The sequence below is a fragment of the Panthera leo genome, chromosome F3 (assembly GCF_018350215.1).
Source record: "Panthera leo isolate Ple1 chromosome F3, P.leo_Ple1_pat1.1, whole genome shotgun sequence".
Taxonomy (NCBI): domain Eukaryota; kingdom Metazoa; phylum Chordata; class Mammalia; order Carnivora; family Felidae; genus Panthera; species Panthera leo.
The window spans coordinates 35,714,140-35,735,794 of record NC_056696.1 but is presented as its reverse complement, the minus strand read 5'-3'; the positions used below and the strand labels follow the sequence as shown (position 1 = coordinate 35,735,794).

Genomic DNA, 21,655 nt, shown 5'->3' with positions numbered 1-21,655 from the left:
GGGCGGCTGCGTGGAGATGATTACTTTAGCTGAGATCTCTGACACGGGGGTCAAGTGTGTTGGAGAGAAAACAGTGGGTTTCATTTGGGATATGTTGGATTCGAGGTGCCTGGGAGATACAAAGGAAGCAGTTAGGAGTTTGGGAATTAGACCTTAAGCTTAAAAGAAAAAAAAAAAAAAACAAAGAGAAGAGAAAAGATTTTTGCTTCAATAAGAAATCTAACAATCAGTTATCAGGAGCTGGAGGGTTGAGGAAATAGGGAGAGCTTGGTAAAGGGTTATAAGTTTTCGTATATAAGATGAAGAAGTTCCGAGGATCTAAAATAAAACACACGGACTATATTTGATAACACTGTATTATATAATTGAAATTTGCCAAGAAAGTAAAACTTAAATGTTCTCACACACAATAAAAGGATAAGTGTGTGAGATGGTGGATGTGTTCATCAACAAGATGGGTGGTGGGGCACCTGGATGGCTCAGTCGGTTAAGCATCTGACTTCGGCTCAGGTCATGATCTCATGGTCCATGGGTTCGAGCACCGCTTTAGGCTCTGCGTTAATAGCGCAGAGCCTGGACCCTGCTTTGGATTCTGTGTCTCCCTCTCTCTCTGCCCCTCCTCTGCTCATGCTGTCTCTCTCTCTCTCAGACATAAACATTGAAAAATTAAAAAAATAAAAAGATGGGTGGCCGGGGCGGGGGCGGGGGAGTCTTTTCTCAAGGTGCACAAATATGAAATCAGCGTGATATGTTCTTTAAAAATCTTAAAATTTAGTCACTTGCACTTCAATAAAGCTGATATTTAAAAAAAGAAACCCAACAGAGTGAAAAGTTTGAGTTTACTTTCAGGATTACATGTGACAAGTGCGCTGATTTTATTTCTGGATTTGCAAAGAAAACTCACAGGTGTTTGTCACAGTCAAAAGCAGCAGTGTAATTTAAATATGATCCCAGACAAAAAATAATTTGTGAAGGTAACCAGTTGGAATCGTAGACTTTTCCAGAGTTGAAAGTTACAGTCAAGCGGCAGAGTAATGATCTCTAAAGTCTTAGAAATAACCTCTGCAAGGTCAGTTTTATGATGCAGGTACCTGCTTTTGTGAGGCTATAGGGGAAGACAAAATATTTCCTCCTTATTTTGCCGAGATTTCTTTGACTAACTTGTAGAAACTTTGACAGTTTGGAGACTCAAAATTTACATATGGGACTGAATAGGGCAGAATAAGAGTTTTGTTACCGACAGAGTTTATGAAGCGTGTAAGTTTTTGCACCTACAGAAGACAGTTGGGCTCAGAGGTCTGTGAGTGATTCCTGGGTGATGGTCATCGTCACGGGAGTAGGTGAGTTCCTCTCCGGAAGATGATGAAGACTGGGGGAAGAAGAACCCCCCAGAACAGGCCCCCAGGGGTGCCAGAGTCTCTGCTCTGGGTGTAGTGTTGGGTCTCACGATCACCAAAGGCCACAGTGAAGACCCAACCAATGACTTCTGGGTCAAGTCCGAGTGGGCTTTCCTCTGCGCTGGGGTTTAATTGAAGTTCCCTTGTGATGCAGGCAGACGTCATTGCAATTGTATATCATTATTCTGATGATGCTTTGACTCCAGGAATTCTGGTCCCGTTAGGGTCACATGCCAACCCCGATCCCCTCACTTCCTTCTCTAACATTTCTTCTCAGTGTTTTCTGAGTTCCAGCTGTGCACCACGCCAAGCTACCTCGCAGCAATTCCGAGGGGCGTGTATAGTTTTCATTCCTATTTTATAAAAGAGGAAATTGAAGCTTAGAGGAGCTGCGTATCTGGCCCAGGGCCACACAGTTCCCATCTGGTGGAACCAAGATTCAATCCACATAGCCTGGATCTGACTCCAGAGCCCATGCCCCAGGGCCTGGCCACATACTGGCCTCTTGTGTCCCCAGCACTGTGCCTGTGGCCTCGGCGTGAGGCTGAGACATGAATTCCTCACTCTAGTGTAGGGTCTGTGTGTGTGGCTGCCTTTTATCTCCTGTCATAGCCTGTGGAGGGAGGGGAACTAGTTTTTGTTCATTTTTTCCCTCCTCACGGTCCTCTGTTGAATGGTTGAGGATATGAGGACTTCAGGTTAAGGAGCGGGAAGAGCCTGGGGTAAAATCGTTGTGGTCTGTTCTCATTAAGGGACAGGTGTGTCTTACCTTAAAATCAGTAGGAGCTCAGGGTCGCCTGGGTGGCTCAGTCGGTTAAGCATCCGACTCTTGGTTTCAGCTCAGGTCATGATCTCGTGGTTCTGGAGTTCAAGCCCCACGTCGAGCTCTGTGCTGACAGCACAGAGCCTGCTTGGGATTCTTAATCTTTCTCCCTCTCTCTGCCCCTCCCAGTCGCTCTCTCTCAAAATAAATAAGCTTTAAAAAAATTTAAAATAAATCAGTTAAGCTCTAGCCTTGACAAAATAAACACTGTAAGAGTAGATATGGATGTGGGGCAGTATTACCTTTCTTTAAAACATTTTATCATTAGGTGCTTTTTTTTTAATGTTTATTCATTTTTGAGAGAGAGGGTGTGAGCAGGTGAGGGGCAGAGAGAGAGGGAGGGACAGAGAATCTGAAGTGGGCTCTACCCTGACATCAGAGAGCCCTGCTTGGGGCTTGAACCCATGAACCACAAGATCATGACCTGAGCCTAAGTTGAACACTTAACCAATTGAGCCACCCAGGCGCCCCTGTCACGAAATGCTTCTGCATGTGAATTCAACAAACATTTATTGAGTACTTTAACTGTGTGAGGCACAGTGCTAGGTACTAGGTGAGGCAGAGACGAGTGAGCACCCACCTCTGACTTCAAGGACCTTGCGGTCTAGTGTTGCGGACAGACTTCGGATGTTAATTATAAGCCAAGTCAGAATCAAAATGATAAACACTGAGTTGTAATTAGAATATGGAGACTGGCTTGGAGGAAAGAAGGGGCCATTGGATAAGGGGCTGGCAGAATGAGTAGGAATTAAAGAGGGAAGAAGGACCAGCAGGTGATATGGGCAGGAGTGTCCTAGGAAAGTATTTGGGACTGTCAGAGATCCAGGTTGTTCACGCCAGCCAAAGCATGGGGGCTCAGACCAAACCCCCGAAAAGGTCTTTGCCAGAAGCCAGTTGAGTGAGTGCCAATTCCTGAAGGATCAGTTTGCTGAAACCAAATTTGCTGAATTTATCGGATTATCAATTTACTGAACATTGTTTTATTTTTTTAATATAATTTGTTGTCAAATTGGCTCACGTACCGTGTGTAAGATGTACTCTTGGTTGTGGGGGTAGATTCCCATGGTTCGTCACTTACCTACAACACCCAGTGCTCATCCCAACAAGTGCCCTCCTCGGTGCCCATCACCCATTTTCCCCTCTCCCCCGTCCCCTATCCACCCTCAATTTGTTCTCTGTATTTAAGAGTCTCTTATGGTTTGCCTCCCTCCCTCTCTGTTTGTAACTATTTTTCCCCTCCCCCACGGTCTTCTGTTCAGTTTCTCAAGTTCCACATATGAGTGAAAACATATGGTATCTGTCTTTCTCTGACTGACTTATTTCACCCAGCATAATACCTTCCAGTTACATCCACATTGCTACAGATGGCAGGATTTCATTCTTTCTCATTGCCAGGTAGTATTCCATTATATATATATATAAACCACATCTTCTTTATCCATTCATCAGTTCTGAACATTGTTTTAAATATGCATTTTGAATATACTCAATGATTACAAATATATGAATTTTGAACATGACTAACGAATATGTTCTTTGTAGCAGTATCTTAGGTATTTCTATTCAAATTCTTAAAGGTAGGGATTTAATCTTATGGCTGTGTTTTTATAAATATTCTTATGAATATTTTCCCCTGGTATATCCAATGTGTATATTTTTATTGTGAACATGACAACTGCAACAATTCATATGAGTAATTTTCACTTTATACTACTAGCCTCTTGAGTTTTTATAGCCAAATTTTATTTTGCCAATGCATTGGTATTTTTATTTTATTTTATTTTATTTTAATTAAAAAGCTTCCATTTAATTTTTTAAAAATATGTATGGGTATTCTTATATCTCTTTCTTCAATCTCACTGAAATTCAACAAACATGAACTTATCAAAAATTGAAGAAACTCATTTCTATTGTTTTTACAGTTCATAACAATTTTTATTGGATGGGAGAAATTTATCATACTTGCAAATTTCACAGATGATTTGGTGGATTGTTTTTCACTATGTGGAACCAGCCTTTCCCCCGTCTGTCTCCTGTCTCATCCAGATGGTTAGCCAAGAGGAAGAGAGAGACTAGAGATCAGGAAGGAGAAAAGAGAGGTGCAAACAAAAAAGAAAGGTGGTGTGTAAGGGCCCAAAATCTGGTCCTGGCTCCTTTCTACCTCTTTAGACAGCTTGCATGTATTCGGTACAAATTTTGTAAACATATTTTAGTAAGAGAATGCATTTGATAAGTTGGTCATCAGATTGAATTTATTTTTTCAGCAGAACTGTCTTAGCAGCTATGTTTGGAGCTCAGGGACTAGGCTGAGCATCAGACGGAATTGCCCACAGCCGACAGCAGCTGAAGGCATGGCTTCATCAGAAATGAATTTTGGAAAGATGAGGTTAAATGAGCCATTACTCAATGAGGACGTTAGGCCCCTCCACATAGTGTGAAGGGTCATTATAAGCCTTTTCCCCCCAGTAATGTGGAACAGAAATATAGGTCATCATAAATTGTTTTTTTTTCTTTTACAACGTGGGACAGAAATATCTCTGAGTGAAATTTTGAGGGCACTCCCTTTATTTACTCCCTTTATTTACATAATTCATATTATGAATTATGGACACATGGGGAGTGTAGAATTATCTGGATCTAATACGTGTCAGAATAAAAGATGAAATTCAGTATTTCCTTAGGAGTTAACTTCACACAGTCCTTTGAGAACAAGGACTATTTTTTTTTTTTTTTTGATGTTTGTTCATTTTTGGGAGAGAAAGACAGTGTGAGCAGGAGAGGGGCAGAAAGAGAGGGAGACACAAGAGAGGGAATCCGAAGCAGGCTCCAGGCTCTGAGCCATCAGCACAGAGCCTGATGCAGGGCTTGAACTCATGACCCGCGAGATCATAACCTGAGCTGAAGTCGGACACTTAACCCACTGAGCCACCCAGGCGTCCCAGAGAACGAGGACTATTTTTAATGTAAATTTAAGATACATTGTTTTTCCCAAAGAGAACAGGAGTGGTGGAGAGAAAAGTGTCCCTCATGATTTTGCTTAAAATCATGTCTTTAAATAGTCTGATTAAATAATGAAAGTACATTTGTCACATAAATTTTTACTTTTCTTTGTATATCTATATGTATATCTATAGTTATATGTATCTCTCCATAAACCATTCTTTCAAAACTGCAAATTGCTTGATGGTTTATTGTCTTTGTTGACAGTTGTCATGAGGAACTCTCAGTACTACACAGATCTGGCTCCTTTTCTCTGTCTCATCATTTGCCTGCCTTTTGGTTTTATTTTGTTTTACATTTGTTCCCTCTTCTCCAACTCCTCTGCCATTTCCTTGGTCAGACCATCTTGCGGCTCACGTGGCCAATTGCAATAGTCTTCCTTAACTACCCTGTTTCCTCTCTCTGTTTACTTCAGTCTGTCATGTACACATCTGCCATACTGCTCCTTTCAGAGCATGGTAATGAGTCACTCCTTAGCTTCAAAGTAAACAAAGGGTAAACAAAACCCAAAACAAAAAACAACGATTCTTTATTCCCTAAAGGGTAGCATCTATAAATTCCTAAACCTGACCCTTACATCCTATTCAGACACATGTATAAGCTGCCCCTTCTTAGCAACCCCCTCTCCTCTCCTCTGAGCAAAGTACTTCCACAGAGACTAACACTCACTGTCTTGTGCTGTGACACTGTATTCATGTCCTCTCTTCCACTCTAGGCCTTAATTTTCTTGAAGATGTGGACCCCACAGCATTTATCCTGGTGCATTATGACAAGTAGGAATTCAATGACTATTTATTTTTGTTTATTTGTTTTTTGAAAGAGAGAGAGAGAGAGTGACCAGGGGAGAGGGGCAGAGAGAGAGAAAGAGAGAGAGAGTGAGAGAGAGAGAGAGAGAGAAAGAGAGAGAATTCCAAGCAGACTCCACACTCAGCATGGAGCCCAACTCAGGGCCCCATCCCATAATGCTGGAATCATGATCTGAGCTGAAATCAGGAGTTTGCTGCTCAACAGATTGAACCACCCAAGTGTCCCTCAATGACTGTTTATCAAATTGAGTTCTTTTGGCAGAAAACTGTGGGAGAAGCATCAGGTCATGCACCCCAGTGCTCCTCTAAATGGGATGCATGATAGAAAAAAGAAAATGGCAGCCTGGCCCTTACCTAGGCTGTGGAAAGTCTCTGATCCAACTCTGTTCCAAATGACCTTGGTCGCTGCTCTATTTGCTACTGTTCTTGGTGAGTAATAGAGAGGTATGTTCAGATTGGCAACAAATATTCAAGATCATCCACTCATTCACTCTTAAGACTCACAGATGATTCAACTTTGAGCAGAAAGCCACATTCAGCAACAAGGGATTTATTTGATCAGAAACTTAGAATTTGAAGGTTAAGAGGATTTGGAGTTATTTGGGATTTAAGGGTACTTTGTTTTATCCACAAAGGAAGCAGTTTTCTAGACACTTCCTCCTACCATTTCTCCTCCAGGGATTTCCAAAACAATCTGTTTCCCAAGCATGACTTGAAACAAATCTATACGACCTATCAGCCTGACTGAGCAATTTTCACTGCTTCTGGGTCTATCTAGAATAGAGAGGGGAACTAAGTATAGACTTCTACTAGGGCTCTGCAAATGTAAATGAATCCTCTTAGTTTAATTCTTGCAAGGTCAGCAGGATTAAGGCTTTTATGTTTCAAGGGCTCCATGCTTTTTCCTTCATATCATTCAAAATCCAGCATGTACAAAAAAATGCCAATTAAAAATGTTGTTCTTATCCATCTCCCAGCCCCCGGGGTTTCCCTTTCCTGAGGCAACCAATCTGACACGACGTTTTTATCATTACCATCATCATTATCCTTTACCAGCAAATGCGTGTTACTCATCACTCACTGGATTCCTTGAACAATGAGGATAATAGGAGTTGTAATTTTTCTTGATTAGAGGGGAAACGAATGGTTCTTCCCCTAAAAATCATACTACTGAAATACTTAGATGCTGTGTTTCAAGGCATTAACTTCCGCCATTCTTCGTCATTTTCAGGTGGTTGTGGTCCTCCACCGAATTTATTCTTTGCTTCCCCAATAAATGTGTTGAACCAGACTTCCTTCAACTCTGGGACTATCCTGAAATACACCTGCCGTCCTGGCTACACTAGGGATCCTTACAAAAGTCAGGATGTTACCTGCCGATACAAGTCATGGAGCTACGATGAGTTCTGTGTCAGTAAGTATGAACATTTATTTTTCTTATTTGCGCTTTTCCCCTCTTTGCAAAATTGTCTCAGGAATTAAGCTTTCTGACTGCAAGTGATGGTATTTGGTTACTGAGAAACCATCCAGTTGTCAGTTACTGATTCCAATGTACGCACGCGTGCTACCTTTTGAAAAACATACATAAAAAAACCAAAGAAAACAAAAATTACAAAGTACCTAGTTGCAGTGAAAAATAAGTTTATCCTTTACAACGCAGTTCAGTGAACACTTCTTTCCAAAGTGAACTGCAAATTCAATTTTACTATTTTGAAAACCATATTCATTCTTTACAAAGATGCCTGGGCGGCTCAGTGGGTTGAGCTTCCGACTCGATTTCGGCTCAGGCTATAATCTCACGGTTTATGGAATTGAGCCCCAAATTGGGCTCTGCACTGACAGCACGGAACCTGTTTGGGATTCTCTCTCTCTCCCTTTCTTTCTGCCCCTCCGCTGCTTGCATGCACTCTGTCATCTCAAAATAAACACATAAACTTAAAACAAAAAGTTATGTGGCTAGAGAGTGGTAATGTAGTTTCCAAAGAAACTTCACCCAAAATATTTGCTGTGTTTGGAAGAAGGTTCTGTGATTCACTTGTGGTTGAGAATATATTCCGTAACGTTTTTCCAATAGAAAGGGTATTCAGTCTACGCTTTTTATTGTACCTTTTGTAACTCATGACATGCATTTTCGACTGGCCTCAATACAAAGTATATGCCACAAATATAGAATGGACCATAGCTCCCTAATCAGTGTCTATCCTGGGTCGTAGACTCCATTACCACAGTGATTTAGCAGAGTCCTTTTCTCTAGTGGTGAAATGTACCAGAAAAATATGGGATCACGTTTTGTATTCATTTATCCCCCAAATAACATTTAGTGATTCAGGATCAGAAATAAGTTTGAATTTCAGCTTCTGGGTCTTTCCGGAAGCATAGGCCAGAGCTAATCAATCAATCTTCTTGTCTAATGCCTTATCTGTGAATACTTGGAATCACTAATTATCATTTTAATTTTTTTTTTTTTTTGTCAGAGAAAAGATGCAAACATCCTGGAGAATTACAAAACGGGCAAGTGATAGTTAAGACAGATATCTTGTTTGGATCACGCATAGAATTCGTCTGCTCGACAGGGTGAGTGCGAAGCAATCTAGAAACAATTCTTTTCAATTAATTTTTTAAAAAGTAGCGAATGTGTTCATATAGTTCAAAAGTAAAAGTGATATAAGACCGTATACGCTGAGGATTGTCACTTCTACTCTCTCACCCTCCACCCATTCCTTTGTGTCCTTAAACAGGGATCCACTTTTTTGCTTTCTTCTGTATCTTTCTGGTGTTTATCTTTAAAAATACAAGTTAAGAAATTAGTATACGTTTTTATTGCACCTTTCCAATAACGAACATAACTTTGAATCTTTCTTTCTTTCTTTCTATCTCTCTTTTTCTTTCTTTCTTCCTTTCTTTCTTTCTTTCTTTCTTTCTTTCTTTCTTTCTTTCTTTCTTTCTCTGAGAGAGAGTGCAGGTGGGGGAGAGGGGCAGAGGGAGAGAGAGAGAATCCCAAGCGGGCTCCACGTTCAGCATGGAGTCCAACGCCAGGCTTGATCCCACAACCCTGGGATCATGACCTCAGCTGAAATCAAGGGTTGGGTGTTCAACTGACTGAGCTATCCAGGCACCCCTGAGTCTTGCCTTGTTTTCTACTCATCAGTGTATACAGGACATAGTTTCATGTTTGTGCCTAGAAGTTTCTTATTGATTTGCCTTTACAACATCAAAGAATGTTATCGTATGATGCTTCACGGATTAGCAATCTCTTTGATGGATCCATAGATATTTCTAATTTTTGCTATTCCGAACAGTGTTCTGATGCATTACTTGGCACATATATAAATTTTTACAGATGTAGTTATATCTATAGGGTCAATTTCCAGAGTGGGATTTCTGGGTCAAAAAGGACACGTCTTTGAAAATTTTAAAGATATTGCAAAATTGCTCTCCTTAGCGGTTCCAGTGTTTTGCAGGGTATGTAAATGCTTTTCTCTTCAAAAACTTTCTGTATTGTCAATCTTTAGAAACCTTGTAAACTTTTTGAAAATTTTGCAATTTAAGACGTAAAACTGGAAGCTCACCATAGTTTCAACATATATTTCTCTTATTATGAGTGAGGTTGAGCATATTTTTATGTGTTCAAGAGACATTTGTATTTATTTGTGGACTATTTGCCATATTCCTTTGCTTAGTTTTTCAATTAATTTGTTGAAATTTTTATTCTTAATTTCTAGGGTAGATATGTACATACATAAACCTATACACACACACACACACACACACACACACAAGATATATACACATGAACCTATGCATATTAGGGTTTAGACCTTTTTTTCTGATATGAACTGCAGACTTTCCCCCCAAGTATATAATTTTTATTTTGACTTGGTATTGATACATTTTTTTTTCTTCTCAAGGAAATGCTGTACTTTGGTTTCAAGTTTATCGATTTCTCTTTTCAAAATGGCTTCTGGGGGTGCCTAAGCGGCTCAGTCAGTTAAGTGTTGGATTCTTTTTTTTTTTTTTTAATTTTTTTTTTTTAACGTTTATTTATTTTTGAGACAGAGAGAGACAGAGCATGAACAGGGGAGGGGCAGAGAGAGAGGGAGACACAGAATCGGAAACAGGCTCCAGGCTCCGAGCTGTCAGCACAGAGCCTGACGCGGGGCTCGAACTCACGGACCGCGAGATCGTGACCTGAGCGAAGTCGGACGCTTAAGCGACTGAGCCACCCAGGCGCCCCTAAGTGTTGGGTTCTTAATTTTGGCTCAAGTCATTATCTCATTGTCATGAGTGTGTTCTATGCCGGGTTTGGAGTCTGCTTAGGATTCTGTCTCTCCCTCTGCCCCTCCCCTGCATGCGCACTCTCTCTCTCTTCATTTCAAATGAATAAGTGAAAAAATAAAATAAAATAAAATAACTTCTAGATTTTAGGTCTTCATTTAAAAGCCCTTCTCCAATACAAGATTTTAAACGATTTGCCTAGATTTCTTCTACTGCTTGTACGTTTTCATATTTTTTGATGTTTAAAGCTTTGATCCATTTGGAGTCAATATACAATATACAGCACGAGGTGCCTATTTTAGGCAATGCTTTTCCATATGACTGGAACCTGTTACCCCAAAAGTCCATCTTCAGTTTACAAATTTGAGAGTGCTTTTCAGTACTGTAATAAATTCTCATATGTGTCTTGTATATATCGTGTATGTATCTATATATGTTTCTACTCAAAGCCATTGTTTTGCCTGTATATTAATATACATATTTCACAGTGACCTACTTATCAAGACTTCATAATGTGTTTTAATAGCCAATATGGGTAGTCCTGCCTCCTTGCCTTTAAAAAAATTTTTCCTGACAATACTTGTTCTCTACATACAGTTTTAAGTTAAGCATCTTTTATTTTATTTTTAAAAAGTATACTTATTTTGAAAGACAGGGAGGGGGAGAGAGAGAGAGAGAATGAGAGGGGAAGGGGCAGAGACAGAGGGGGCAGAGGGCCCAAAGCAAGTTCTGTGCGAAGAGCACAGAGCCCTACACGTGGCTCAAACTCAGGAACTGTGAGATCATGACCTGAGCCAAAGTTGGATGCTTAACTGACTAAGCCACCCAGGCATCCCTAAATTTAGGCATATTTTAGATTCAGTGCTGGGGGGTTGGGGGAGAGGGGAAAGTCGGTGATGGGCATTGAGGAGGGCACTTGTTGGGATGAGTACCGGGTGTTGTATGGAAGCCAATTTGACAATAAATTATATTAAAATGCAAAAAATAAAAATAAAAAAATCAGTGCTGGATTAGTGTTTAACTTCATTTTTGAAGAATAGGCTTTTTTTTTTTTCTTTTTTTAATGTTGAGTCTCCCTGGACAAGAACAGGTTCTTACAGGGGATGCAAAACTTCTCCTCTCCCCTCTCAGATTCTCTGAATGGGCCTGAGAATTAGGCTGATATAAAACAGATTAACAGGAGAAAAGCATACACATTTTATTTTTAGACATACATGGGAGCCTACACAGGAAAACTGAAGGCCCAAGAAGTGATTAGGCCTAAGTGTTTATATGCTAGGTTGAAAAAAAAGTAACAATTGTAGAAAAGTAACAAAATACATGGGGAGGCTACAGGAAGATTAAGGGTTATTTCCGCAAGGTCTGTCTGTATAGATTTCTCTTGGCTTCAACTCCTCATCTCTGGTGAAAAGATTGGTTTTTTCCTCGCGGTCGCGGTATAGGGAGAGCATCTTCTACATGAAGAGTTTTATCTCCTGCTTTCAGAAAGAAAAGAAGTCCAAGTGCCCTTCCTATGTCTGCCGTTTCAAGTGCTTTTAGCTCAAAATAATCTTTAGTAATTTTACTCTTTGTTGTCTTGGAACAGGTCACTTAGTGCAACATTTTGTGCCGCGAGCTGCTATTTTAAAATGTAGATTATTATTTTACTTCTGTAATACTTGCTTGATATGCATTTCAAAATAGCTATTTTGCTTTGTGTTGTGTTCCTTCTTCAGGTTCTCCGACTGAGTATGTGTCGATTCTCCTTTGCTTGCTATCCGTGCTTAACATTTTCCTCTAATGTTGTTGCTCCCTTTAGTTTGGTTTTCTCACATTTATCCTTATTTATCCCTTATGGCTCCCAAGACAGAAAGCGAGAAGATTCACAACGCAAGTGCTGTCGGAACACTAAAGTGTTCCTATCGGAATAGCTGGAAACCACACTTTTCACTTGGTTTCCTGAGTAGTTTGGAAAATGTACCTTTTTAAGAAGTTTCAAAATGACGAAATGCTTACATCTCAGTGTCTCTTGTCTTATTAAAAGATTAGTTTTTCTTTAAGTCATTATTAAATAAATCCAACTAGGATTATTACGTATTATTATTTATTATTAAATAAAGCCAACTGGAGGTCCCATTTGCATTAATCTTCAATCGGAGTGTACAGTTATTCCTTGATGATAGCACAATTTTAAGACATACTAACAGTGCTTTTTCTTTCTGTTACCATAATATACAGAGGGCAGTAAGACAAACTGAAGAAAGCTTAGAACTTGTCAAGAGCTATAAAAATGGGGATCGTGAACAGAGAGCTAATGGTGTATTGGAGAGGGTAAGCACCTGTAAGTCAGAGGGAGGCTGCCTGTCCGAGGACAGGAACGTTTGGGGCCAGTAACCTGGCTGGTACCGACATCTACAAAACACTTCGGAAGACACTCGAATGAGCCTTTTACCCTACATCGTCCCGTTTGAGCTCGGGATAAACCCCATGCCTGACAGATAGTCGCTGCCCGCCAACAGATTCCAGAATAAAAGAATGAATGAACGAACACACACATCTCACTGCGGTGATAAGTTTTACCGAACGGAGAGCTCGGTGGGAAGTGCTGTTTAGAAAATATTGTTTCTTCACTGTTTAATATTGAGTAAGCAGTTAATGTATTTAGACCCCTTTGTCCAGCTTCATTTAGAGTCAGAGGAATTTCATTACAATCTTTGGCCCTCTCTTATTCAGATACGTTTTAGTTGGTTCAGCCACTAGTCATTGTGAGATCCAAGATAGAGGAGTTGATTGGAGTGATCCTCTCCCACAATGTATAAGTAAGTAAAGACTTTTTTCTGACTTGACCACAAACCTACATCAACCATGTTCGGTACTAAAACTCCCGTGTATCTTTGCTGCGTCTTCTACCCGCCATTAAAATCTGCATCATGAAGTTTAGATTTGCAAGGATACCTTCCCTGATGATTTCTTTCTCTTCACTCACTCATCCCAGTCGCCAAGTGCGATCCTCCTCCAGCCATCAGTAATGGGAAGCACAACGGTGGAGATGAAGATTTCTATACATATGGCTCCTCTGTCACCTACAGCTGTGACCCCAACTTCTCGCTCTTAGGCAAAGCCTCCATTTCTTGCACAGTGAAAAATAAAAAAACAGGCGTCTGGAGCCCAAGTCCTCCTACTTGTAAAAGTAAGTCACGGTGCCTGTAGGGGCTCAGTTGGGTAAGCATCTGACCCTTGACAGTGGCTCAGGTTGTGATCTCGGGGTCATGAGATCGAGCCCCTCTCCTCCACATCGAATCCCACATGGAGCCTCTCATCAGCCTCCACCCTGAGCATGGAGCCTGCTTGGGGTTCTCTCTCTCCCTCTCTCTCTGCCCCATTCGAACTCATGCGTACTCTCTCTCTCTCTCAAAATAATTAAAAAACTTAAAAAAAAAAAAAAGCTAAGTCACAATGATGCATTTTGACTTGGAAGGTGAATTTGGCTTGGAAGGTGAATTTGTTGGGGGAAATGGGATGATGACAAGACTAATTATTGCCATGATGTATGCATGTATTCTCTCAACTGGTACTTATGCATGATGTACCGCTGTGCAGTGACAAACAGCACCAATATCTCATTGGCTTTGCAAAGTAAAGGTTGGTTTTCATTCACACTCAGTCTGCTGAGTGTCCAAAAGACTCCAGGGCAGCTGTAGTCTAGGTGGAAATTTAGCAACAAACTTAGCAGCTTTGATCTTGTGGTATTTCCACATCAACATGTGCTTTCAAAATCTGTTCAGTGGGTGAAGAGAGAAAAGTAAATCATGCCCTGGCTTTTAAAAAGAGCCTTGGGGGCGCCTGGGTGGCTCAGTCTGTTAAGTGTCTGAGTCTTGATTTCGGCTCAGGTCATGATCTCACGGTCCGAGAGTTCGAGCCCCGCATCGGGCTCTGTGCTGACAGCTCGGAGCCTGCAGCCTGCTTCAGATTCTGTGTCTCCCTCTCTCTCTGCCCCTCTCCTGCTTGCTCGCTGTCTCTCTCTCCCCAAAATAATAAATAAACGTTTAAAAAATGTTCCCTATGGGTCCACTTGACATATAGTGTATCAGGCTTTTGTGTTATAGTTGACACAGGATTAACAACAACAGTAATATCTTCATTGCCATTTCTCTCTTAAGACCCACTTGTCTCTTCTTGTGATTCTTTAGAAGTCACTTGTCCTAAGCCAGAGATTCAAAATGGAAAAATCATCTTGGGATTTGGACCCCACTATACTTATAGAGACTCCATGGTGTTTGACTGCAATAGAGGTTTTATTCTCAAAGGAAGCAGTTTAATCCACTGTGAAGAAGATAACAACTGGGACCCTCCTCCTCCCACTTGTGAGCTCAGTAAGTACGGGCCATGAAAGGATTTCAATGTTTCCATCTAAATTACCCAGAAATGCTGGTGAGGGCATACTTGTATGCCTAGACCCACTTGCCCCACCGTGAACATTTAAATTTAGATCAATGACTGTCTTTGTCTTGTAGTTATTGGGAAAAAAATGATTAGAGTCCACTTGTGCAGGTTGTGGACTCTCCAACCCTAAAGGGAGACATTAACATTGTAGATTAGTATATTTCGTTCAACAATTCTCTTGCAGTTAGTAGAAAATTGTTTTGTTCCAAAAAAAAAAAAATCATTACATTATGATAACTGATTTGAAAGATAATAAAGTGTCCCGTGTGGAGGGGGGGAATGCCTTTTCCTGACTTCCACCAAAGGATTATATGGCCTAACTATGATTCTGACACTCTGCAATTATAAACTTATGTGAGTCACTGAGAATTACGTTAATACTAATAACGATAACTTGGTGCTAGTCCGTTTTCTGGTGTGGCTGATCCATCAGCCAGGGCAAGATGGTTCCTGACTGAATGAACACATGGCATCCCTCGGTAGGACAGGCTAGTCGATGATCACGGTTGCATCCCGAGTAACGGCATCGCTTCCCCCTTGTTCTTCTTTGACGAGCAGATAGTTGTCTTGGCTTACCAGACATCCCACATGCCTCCTGGGAGATGTATAACTACCAGATGCCAACAAAACAGGGAGTTTATCCTATTGGAGCTATGCTGAAATACAGGTGCCGTGATGGCTATAAACCTACTTCAGCTGAGCCTACGAATGTGATATGTCAGGAAAATTTGACTTGGACCCCGCACATAGAGTGTAAGGGTGAGTTTCTGCTTTTTAAATCTTTTTGTATATTAAATGCCCAACCTGGGCTAGTATTTCTTTTTTTCTTTTCTTTTCTTTTTTTTTTTTTTTACCTTAAATGGAGGCAATTTTATCTTTCAAGAGAAATTGAGAATTATAATAATTCAACAGAATAGTGCAATATTATTGTCAGGAGGGATCATGCAAGTCTTGGAGGAGGTGAGAATGATAACCTTTCCTTATCCTCGTTTAAAATCAAATGGGGGGGGGCGCCTGGGTGGCTCAGTGGGTTAAGCGTCTGACTTCGGCCCAGGTCACGATCTCACGTCGGGCTCTGGGCTGACGGCTCGGAGCCTGGAGCCCGCTTCACATCCTAGCCAACACCTGCTATTTCTTGTTCTTTTGCTACCAATCGATCTGACAGGGTTGAGGTGATATCGCACTGTGGTTAATTTCATTTCCCTGACGATTAGTGATGTTGAACAACAACTTTTCATGTGTCTGTTGGCCATCTGTATATTTTCTTTAGGAAAATGTCTATTCAGGCATTTTTAATCAGATTATTTGATTTTTCAGTGTTGAGTTTGAGAAGTTCTTTATATATTTGGGATATTAACCCCTTACTGAATGTACCGTTTACAAATATCTTCTTCCATTCAGTAGGTTGCCTTTTTGCTGTGTCGAGGGATTCCTTCACTGTGCAAAAGCCTTTTATTTTGGCATAGCACCAACAATTTATTTTTGCTTTTGCTTCCCTTGCTTGGAAGCGATAGATCCATAAAAATGTTGCCGATGCTAATGTCCAAGAGATTAATGCCCATGCTTTCTTTTAGGAGTTTTATGGTTTTGGGTCTCACATTCAGGTCGTTAGTCCATTTTGAGTTTATTTTTGTATATGGTGTAAGACAGTGATCCAGCTTCATTCTTTCGCATGTAGCTGTCTAGTCTTCTCAATACTCATTTATTGAAAATACTGTGCTTTCCCCATTGTATAGTCTTGCCTCCTTTGTCACAGATTAGTTGTTTATATAAGCATGGGTTTACTTTGGCGCCCTCTATTCTATTCTAGTGATCTATGTGTCTATTTTTGTCCTAGTACCAGACATTTTTAATTACTACAGCTTTGTAGTATGTCTTAAGAGCTGGGGTTGTGTTACTTCCAACTTTGTTCTTCCTAAGGATTATTTTAGCTATTAGAAGTCTTTATGGTTCCATATAGATTTTAGGATTATTGGTTCTAGTCCTGTGAAAAACACTGTTGGTATTTTGATAGACACTGCATTAAACCCATAGATTGTTTTGGGTGGTATGAACGTTTGAAGAATATTAATTCTGCCAATCCGCAAGCATGGCATATCTCTCCTTTTGTTTGTGTCATCTTCAATTTCTTTCAACAATGCTGTATCGTTTTCAGAGTATAGGTCTTCCACTTCCTTGGTTAAATTTATTCCTAGGCATCTTATTCTTTTTAGTACAATTGTAAATGGGACTAATTTCTTAATTTCTCTTTCTGCTACTTGGTTGTTAGTATATGGAAACTGAATAGATTTCTTTTTTTTTTAAAGCTTTTATTTGTTTATTTTGAAAGAGAAAGAGAGAGAGAGAGACTGAGAGCAGAGGGGGACAGAGAGAGAGAGGGAAAGAGAGAAAGAATCCCAAGCAGGCTGCACGTTGAAAGCGCAGAGCCCAATGCAGGGCTTGCGCTCACAACTGTGAGATTGTGACCTGAGATGAAATGAAGAGTTGGACACTTAACCGACTGAGCCGCCCAGGGCCCTGAGACACAATAGATTTCTATGTATTGATTTTGCGTCCCGCAGTTGTTCTGAATTTATTAGTGTTAATAGTTTTTTGGAGGAGCCTTTAGGATTTTCTATATATAGTATCATGTCATATGCAAATAGTGACATGCAAAGCAAAGCAAAGAAGCAAGGTCAAGAGGATGGGAATAAACAATGGGGGGGGGGGGAAGGAAAGTTGGACTAGGGGGTGGGCAGTGCTCTTTAACAAATTTACTTCTTCCTTATCAATCTTATTTACCTCTTCCTTATCAATCTGGATGCTTCTTATTTCTTCTTGTCTGATTGCTACAGCTAGGACTTCCAGTGCTATGTTGAATAAAAGTGGCAAGAGTGGGCATCTTTGTCTTGTTCTTGGTCTTACAGGAAAAGATTTCAGTTTTTCGCCATGATCATTGTGATGAAAAACCATGGGTTTTTCATGTGACCTTATTTTGAGATGTTTCCTTTAAACCCACTTTGTGGACACTTTTTTTGTCACGAATGGATGTTGTATTTTGTCAAATGCTTTTTCTACATCTTTTGAAATGATTATATGTTTTTAAACATGTTTTGCCTCTTGTTAATTTGATGTATCACATTCATTGACTTGCAAATATTGAACCACACTCCCATCCCTGGTATCAATCTCACTGGTTTATATTGAACGGTCCTGTTACTGTATTGGTGAATTTGGTTTGTTAATATTTTGTTGAGGATTTTTGCATCTGTGTTCATTAGGATTATGGCCTGCAGTCTTCTTTTTTAGTGGTGTTTGTTTCTGATTTTGGTATCAAGGTAATGCTGTCACCATAGAATAAATTTGGAAGTTTTCCTTCTGCTATTTCTGGAATAGTTTGAGAAGAATGGACGGTAACTCTTCTTTAAATATTTGGTAGAATTCACCTGGGAATAGTGAGGCCATCTGGCCCTGGACTTTTTTTGTTGGAAGTTTAAAACCTACTTTAAAATCATATTTATTTTACTCACTAGAGTCATTTTGACTTAATTCTTTAATAAAGGATATTTTTTAACCATTTAAAAAGCAGAAGTGAGGGACACCTGGATGGCTCAGCCAGTTAAGCATCCGGCTCTTGATTTCAGCTCGGGTCATGATCTCATGGTTTGTGAGATCCAGCCCCACGGTCAGCATGGAGCCTGCTTGGGGTTCTCTCTCCCTGTCTCTCGCTCTGCCGCTCCCTCACTCATTTTCTCTGTCTCTCAAGATAAATAAGTAAACTTAAAAGAAGAAACTATTAAAAATAATAAAAAGCAGACGTGAAATGGTATTTACTCCAATTATCAGACAATCTGATTCAGTGTGGAATTGCACTCATGACTTAAATACTTAAAAGTATTTTTTACAGTATTACCTAAATATGAATATTATAATTTAGAAAACATATCAGTCTTGGACATTTTTATTGTAATTCATAAATAAATGAGTGGTGAGAGTATTTGAGTATGCCCCAAAGTATCCCCATTGTAATGCTAGTCAATCTCCTCATGTGAAGAATAGGACATTTTAATTTGCTCTGATATTTTCTTTACCTCAAACTATATCAAGTTCTACCTTAAAGTAGTTCTACTAATGAATAAGAAATTATATCTTTATATCAGCTCTTATTGCATTAAAATTAAAGACCTTAATAGCTCTTTCTCTTAAATTTGGCATCAAAAAAGAAAACTCCTGGCCATATGCAAGAATTTAAATGTCTTTCTGTGCATTAGTTGTCAGGTGGCTATAAACTTTTAAGGACAGTTTTCCTCCTGTGACTGAGGCAGCGTAAGCTATTAGCGGGGTTAGTAATGCTGTGACCCTAGTGAACACACAAAGCGATGGATGTCATTTGTCATTGCTTTTGAATACTTCTGAAAATTTACATTTTCATAGAGGTTTCATCCCACTTCTCGTTTTGGAGGCTCCTGATGAAATTCTTTAGTTGGAGGGAAATGACTGGGTTGGAGTCCTTTAGCAATCGGGGGCAGGGAGAGCAGGTCCAAGTGTCCCTGGTACCCTCCTCTGTTTCTCCAATTTCTCTTCAGTGGCGACATCCTCGGAAGGGGGAAATGAGCTTATTATCCATAGGAACTTCACTGAAGTGATTTTACTAACCTTTAGTCTCACTTTTAATTTTTTAGAGGTATGTTGCCCAACACCAGAGCTGAAGAATGGCAAAATCAATGAACAGAGATCTAGTTCTGTCAATAGCTGTGATTTTTTCAATGGAGATGCAGTTTTATATACGTGTTACCAGAAATACAAGTTTGAAGCCAGATGTCAAGGAGATGGCACCTGGTATCCCAAGACACCAACATGTGATGAGAGTAAGAGCTTTTGGATTTGTGTTATTTTAGATGTTTCTTTGTATCAAAGCGATGGAGATTATTAAGGGAAGGTTTGAAATTCGCTAAAAGATTTTGTATACCCTGCACGGTTTTTGGAGTGGATAAATTTGTTAAAGAGCACTGCCCACCCCCTATCCAATTTTCCTTCCCCCCCGCCCCCATTGTTTATTCCCATCCTCTTGACCTTGCTTCTTTGCTTTGCTTTGCTTCGCTTTGCTTTTCTGCATCAGGAAATCGGCCCCATGTAATAGATCAGCTGGACTTTTCAATTATTGCCTCGTTTCTCTTGGTATTTTTGTCTTTTCTTGCCTTCTTTCTGATCCATATGCCTTAATCTGCAGTTCAATACCCACTCAAACCTATTTGAAACCATCTGTCTAAACTTGCTTCCTTTCTTCCTCAAACTTCCTCCTTTCCTTTTGTGTTCATCCATTTAGATTGCACACACATACCCCAAATATACACCTATGAACCAGGCTCGGGTTTCCTCTGTTCTGTCAATTGGTTATCATGGATACCTCCCACATAGCCATAAGCGGGAGCTAAAGAGGCACTTGGGCAGTGGTGGATGGGCACAGGTAGGATCCGGGCAGCCTCTTTGTGCCAGATGTTGTGCCATCGGGTCCTGCTCATGCTCAATCCCAGATGACGACTTCCACTTTATAAACGAACGGTTTGCTCCCTGCCTGGCCTTCTAACTTGTTGGTTCTGAGAGACCAAGCTCATGAAGAGTGATGTTGGCACATGCTCACTTCATGACCCAATGTCAGGCACGGTTCCTATCAGGACCAAACAACATGCCAAGAGTTGTGTCTCCAACAGCACATAATTCTCTGCAGCAGTGCATGGCCTTGCTTCAGGATCTCAAGGGTCTATGCTGTGATCGTGCCATTGACATTTGTATGTTTTCCAACTAGAGCCACCTTCAATATACGAGGCTCTGCAGGGTCCTAAGGTCCAAGCAACAGGACGATTTCACTGACAGTGAACTAGCTGCCGAGCCGTATCCCAACATGGGCTGCACACAAACCCAGTTATGTTTTATGTCATCTAGCTCATGGGCTGGAATCGTATTCCCACGTATGGAAGATCCTGCCTCTGGAAATGGGAAAGTTCTATTATATGTTGTGCATCTTTTTTTCCTTAGTGTGGTGTGCCATTTATAATAGTTCGACTTTAGTTTGGAGGGATAGCCTAACAAGCCATGTACCCTGGACCTCTAAATATTGCATTGATCTGGCAAACCCTTGAATCTTTACCTTCTATATGCTGGAGCATCATTACGAAGGATGGAAAAGCCCAGTCTTTCCCTTCACCTCCTGTCTCCCTTGTGTGTCCCTTTTACTTCTCACGCAGCACACTCACAGCATTTCTGGTGACCAAACGTGTGGTTTTTTTTCTGACACAAGGAATTCTCCACAACACCATCTGAATGCCCTGTAATTTACTCAGTTCCAACAGTATGGACCTGGAGATTATATCACATGCTACACCTTAAAGACTCAGTCTCACAAAACTTCCCCGCCCCTCCTGACTTCAGATCTCAAATGTGGGTAGTGGGTCCCCAGGTTACCACCAAAATCTGCCCAACTTGGCTACAAACTGGAGGTTCCCATGACCTCCTTCCTGAGTTCCATTCATTTGCCAGAGTGGCTCACAGAACTCAGGGAAACACTTTTGTATTAACCAGCTTATTAAAGGATCTGACGAAGGATACAATGAACAGCCAAATTAAGGGATATATCGGGTGAAGTCCGGAAGGATCCCAAGCACAGGAGCCTCTGTCCCTGTGAATTGCAATCCATCACTTTCCCAGGACGTGGATGCGTTCACCCACCTGGCAGCTTTCCAAACCATGTCCTCCTAAGATTTTATGGAGGCTTACCCTCTGTAGCATGATCAATTATTGGCACTGCTTCTCCCTTCTTTGGAGAGGAGAGTGGGGCTGAAAAATTCCATGCTTTATTCATGGCTTGGTCTTTCTGGTGACCGGTTCCCACCCAGGAGCCACTGCAAGTTGCCTCAGTAGAACAAAAGATGTTCTTAGGGTTCTCAGCACTTAGC

General features: G+C 40.6%; 1 protein-coding gene across 3 annotated transcripts in view; it reads left to right on the top strand.

Annotated features, from left to right (window-relative positions):
- The window catches only part of C4BPA (complement component 4 binding protein alpha), a 52,576-nt gene that overhangs the window by 3,742 nt on the left and 27,179 nt on the right, over positions 1–21,655 (top strand). For 2 of the 3 annotated variants that reach the window (XM_042926334.1, XM_042926332.1), the window contains exons 2-9: positions 6,289–6,455; positions 7,258–7,440; positions 8,501–8,600; positions 13,014–13,099; positions 13,276–13,470; positions 14,471–14,653; positions 15,282–15,482; positions 19,385–19,570. In XM_042926334.1, the coding sequence (XP_042782268.1) occupies positions 6,314–6,455; positions 7,258–7,440; positions 8,501–8,600; positions 13,014–13,099; positions 13,276–13,470; positions 14,471–14,653; positions 15,282–15,482; positions 19,385–19,570 (1,276 nt within the window). In that variant the 5' untranslated portion in view covers positions 6,289–6,313. Of the gene's footprint in view, positions 1–6,276; positions 6,456–7,257; positions 7,441–8,500; positions 8,601–13,013; positions 13,100–13,275; positions 13,471–14,470; positions 14,654–15,281; positions 15,483–19,384; positions 19,571–21,655 lie in introns of all 3 variants that reach the window. The other variant, XM_042926333.1, reaches the window with a different exon arrangement.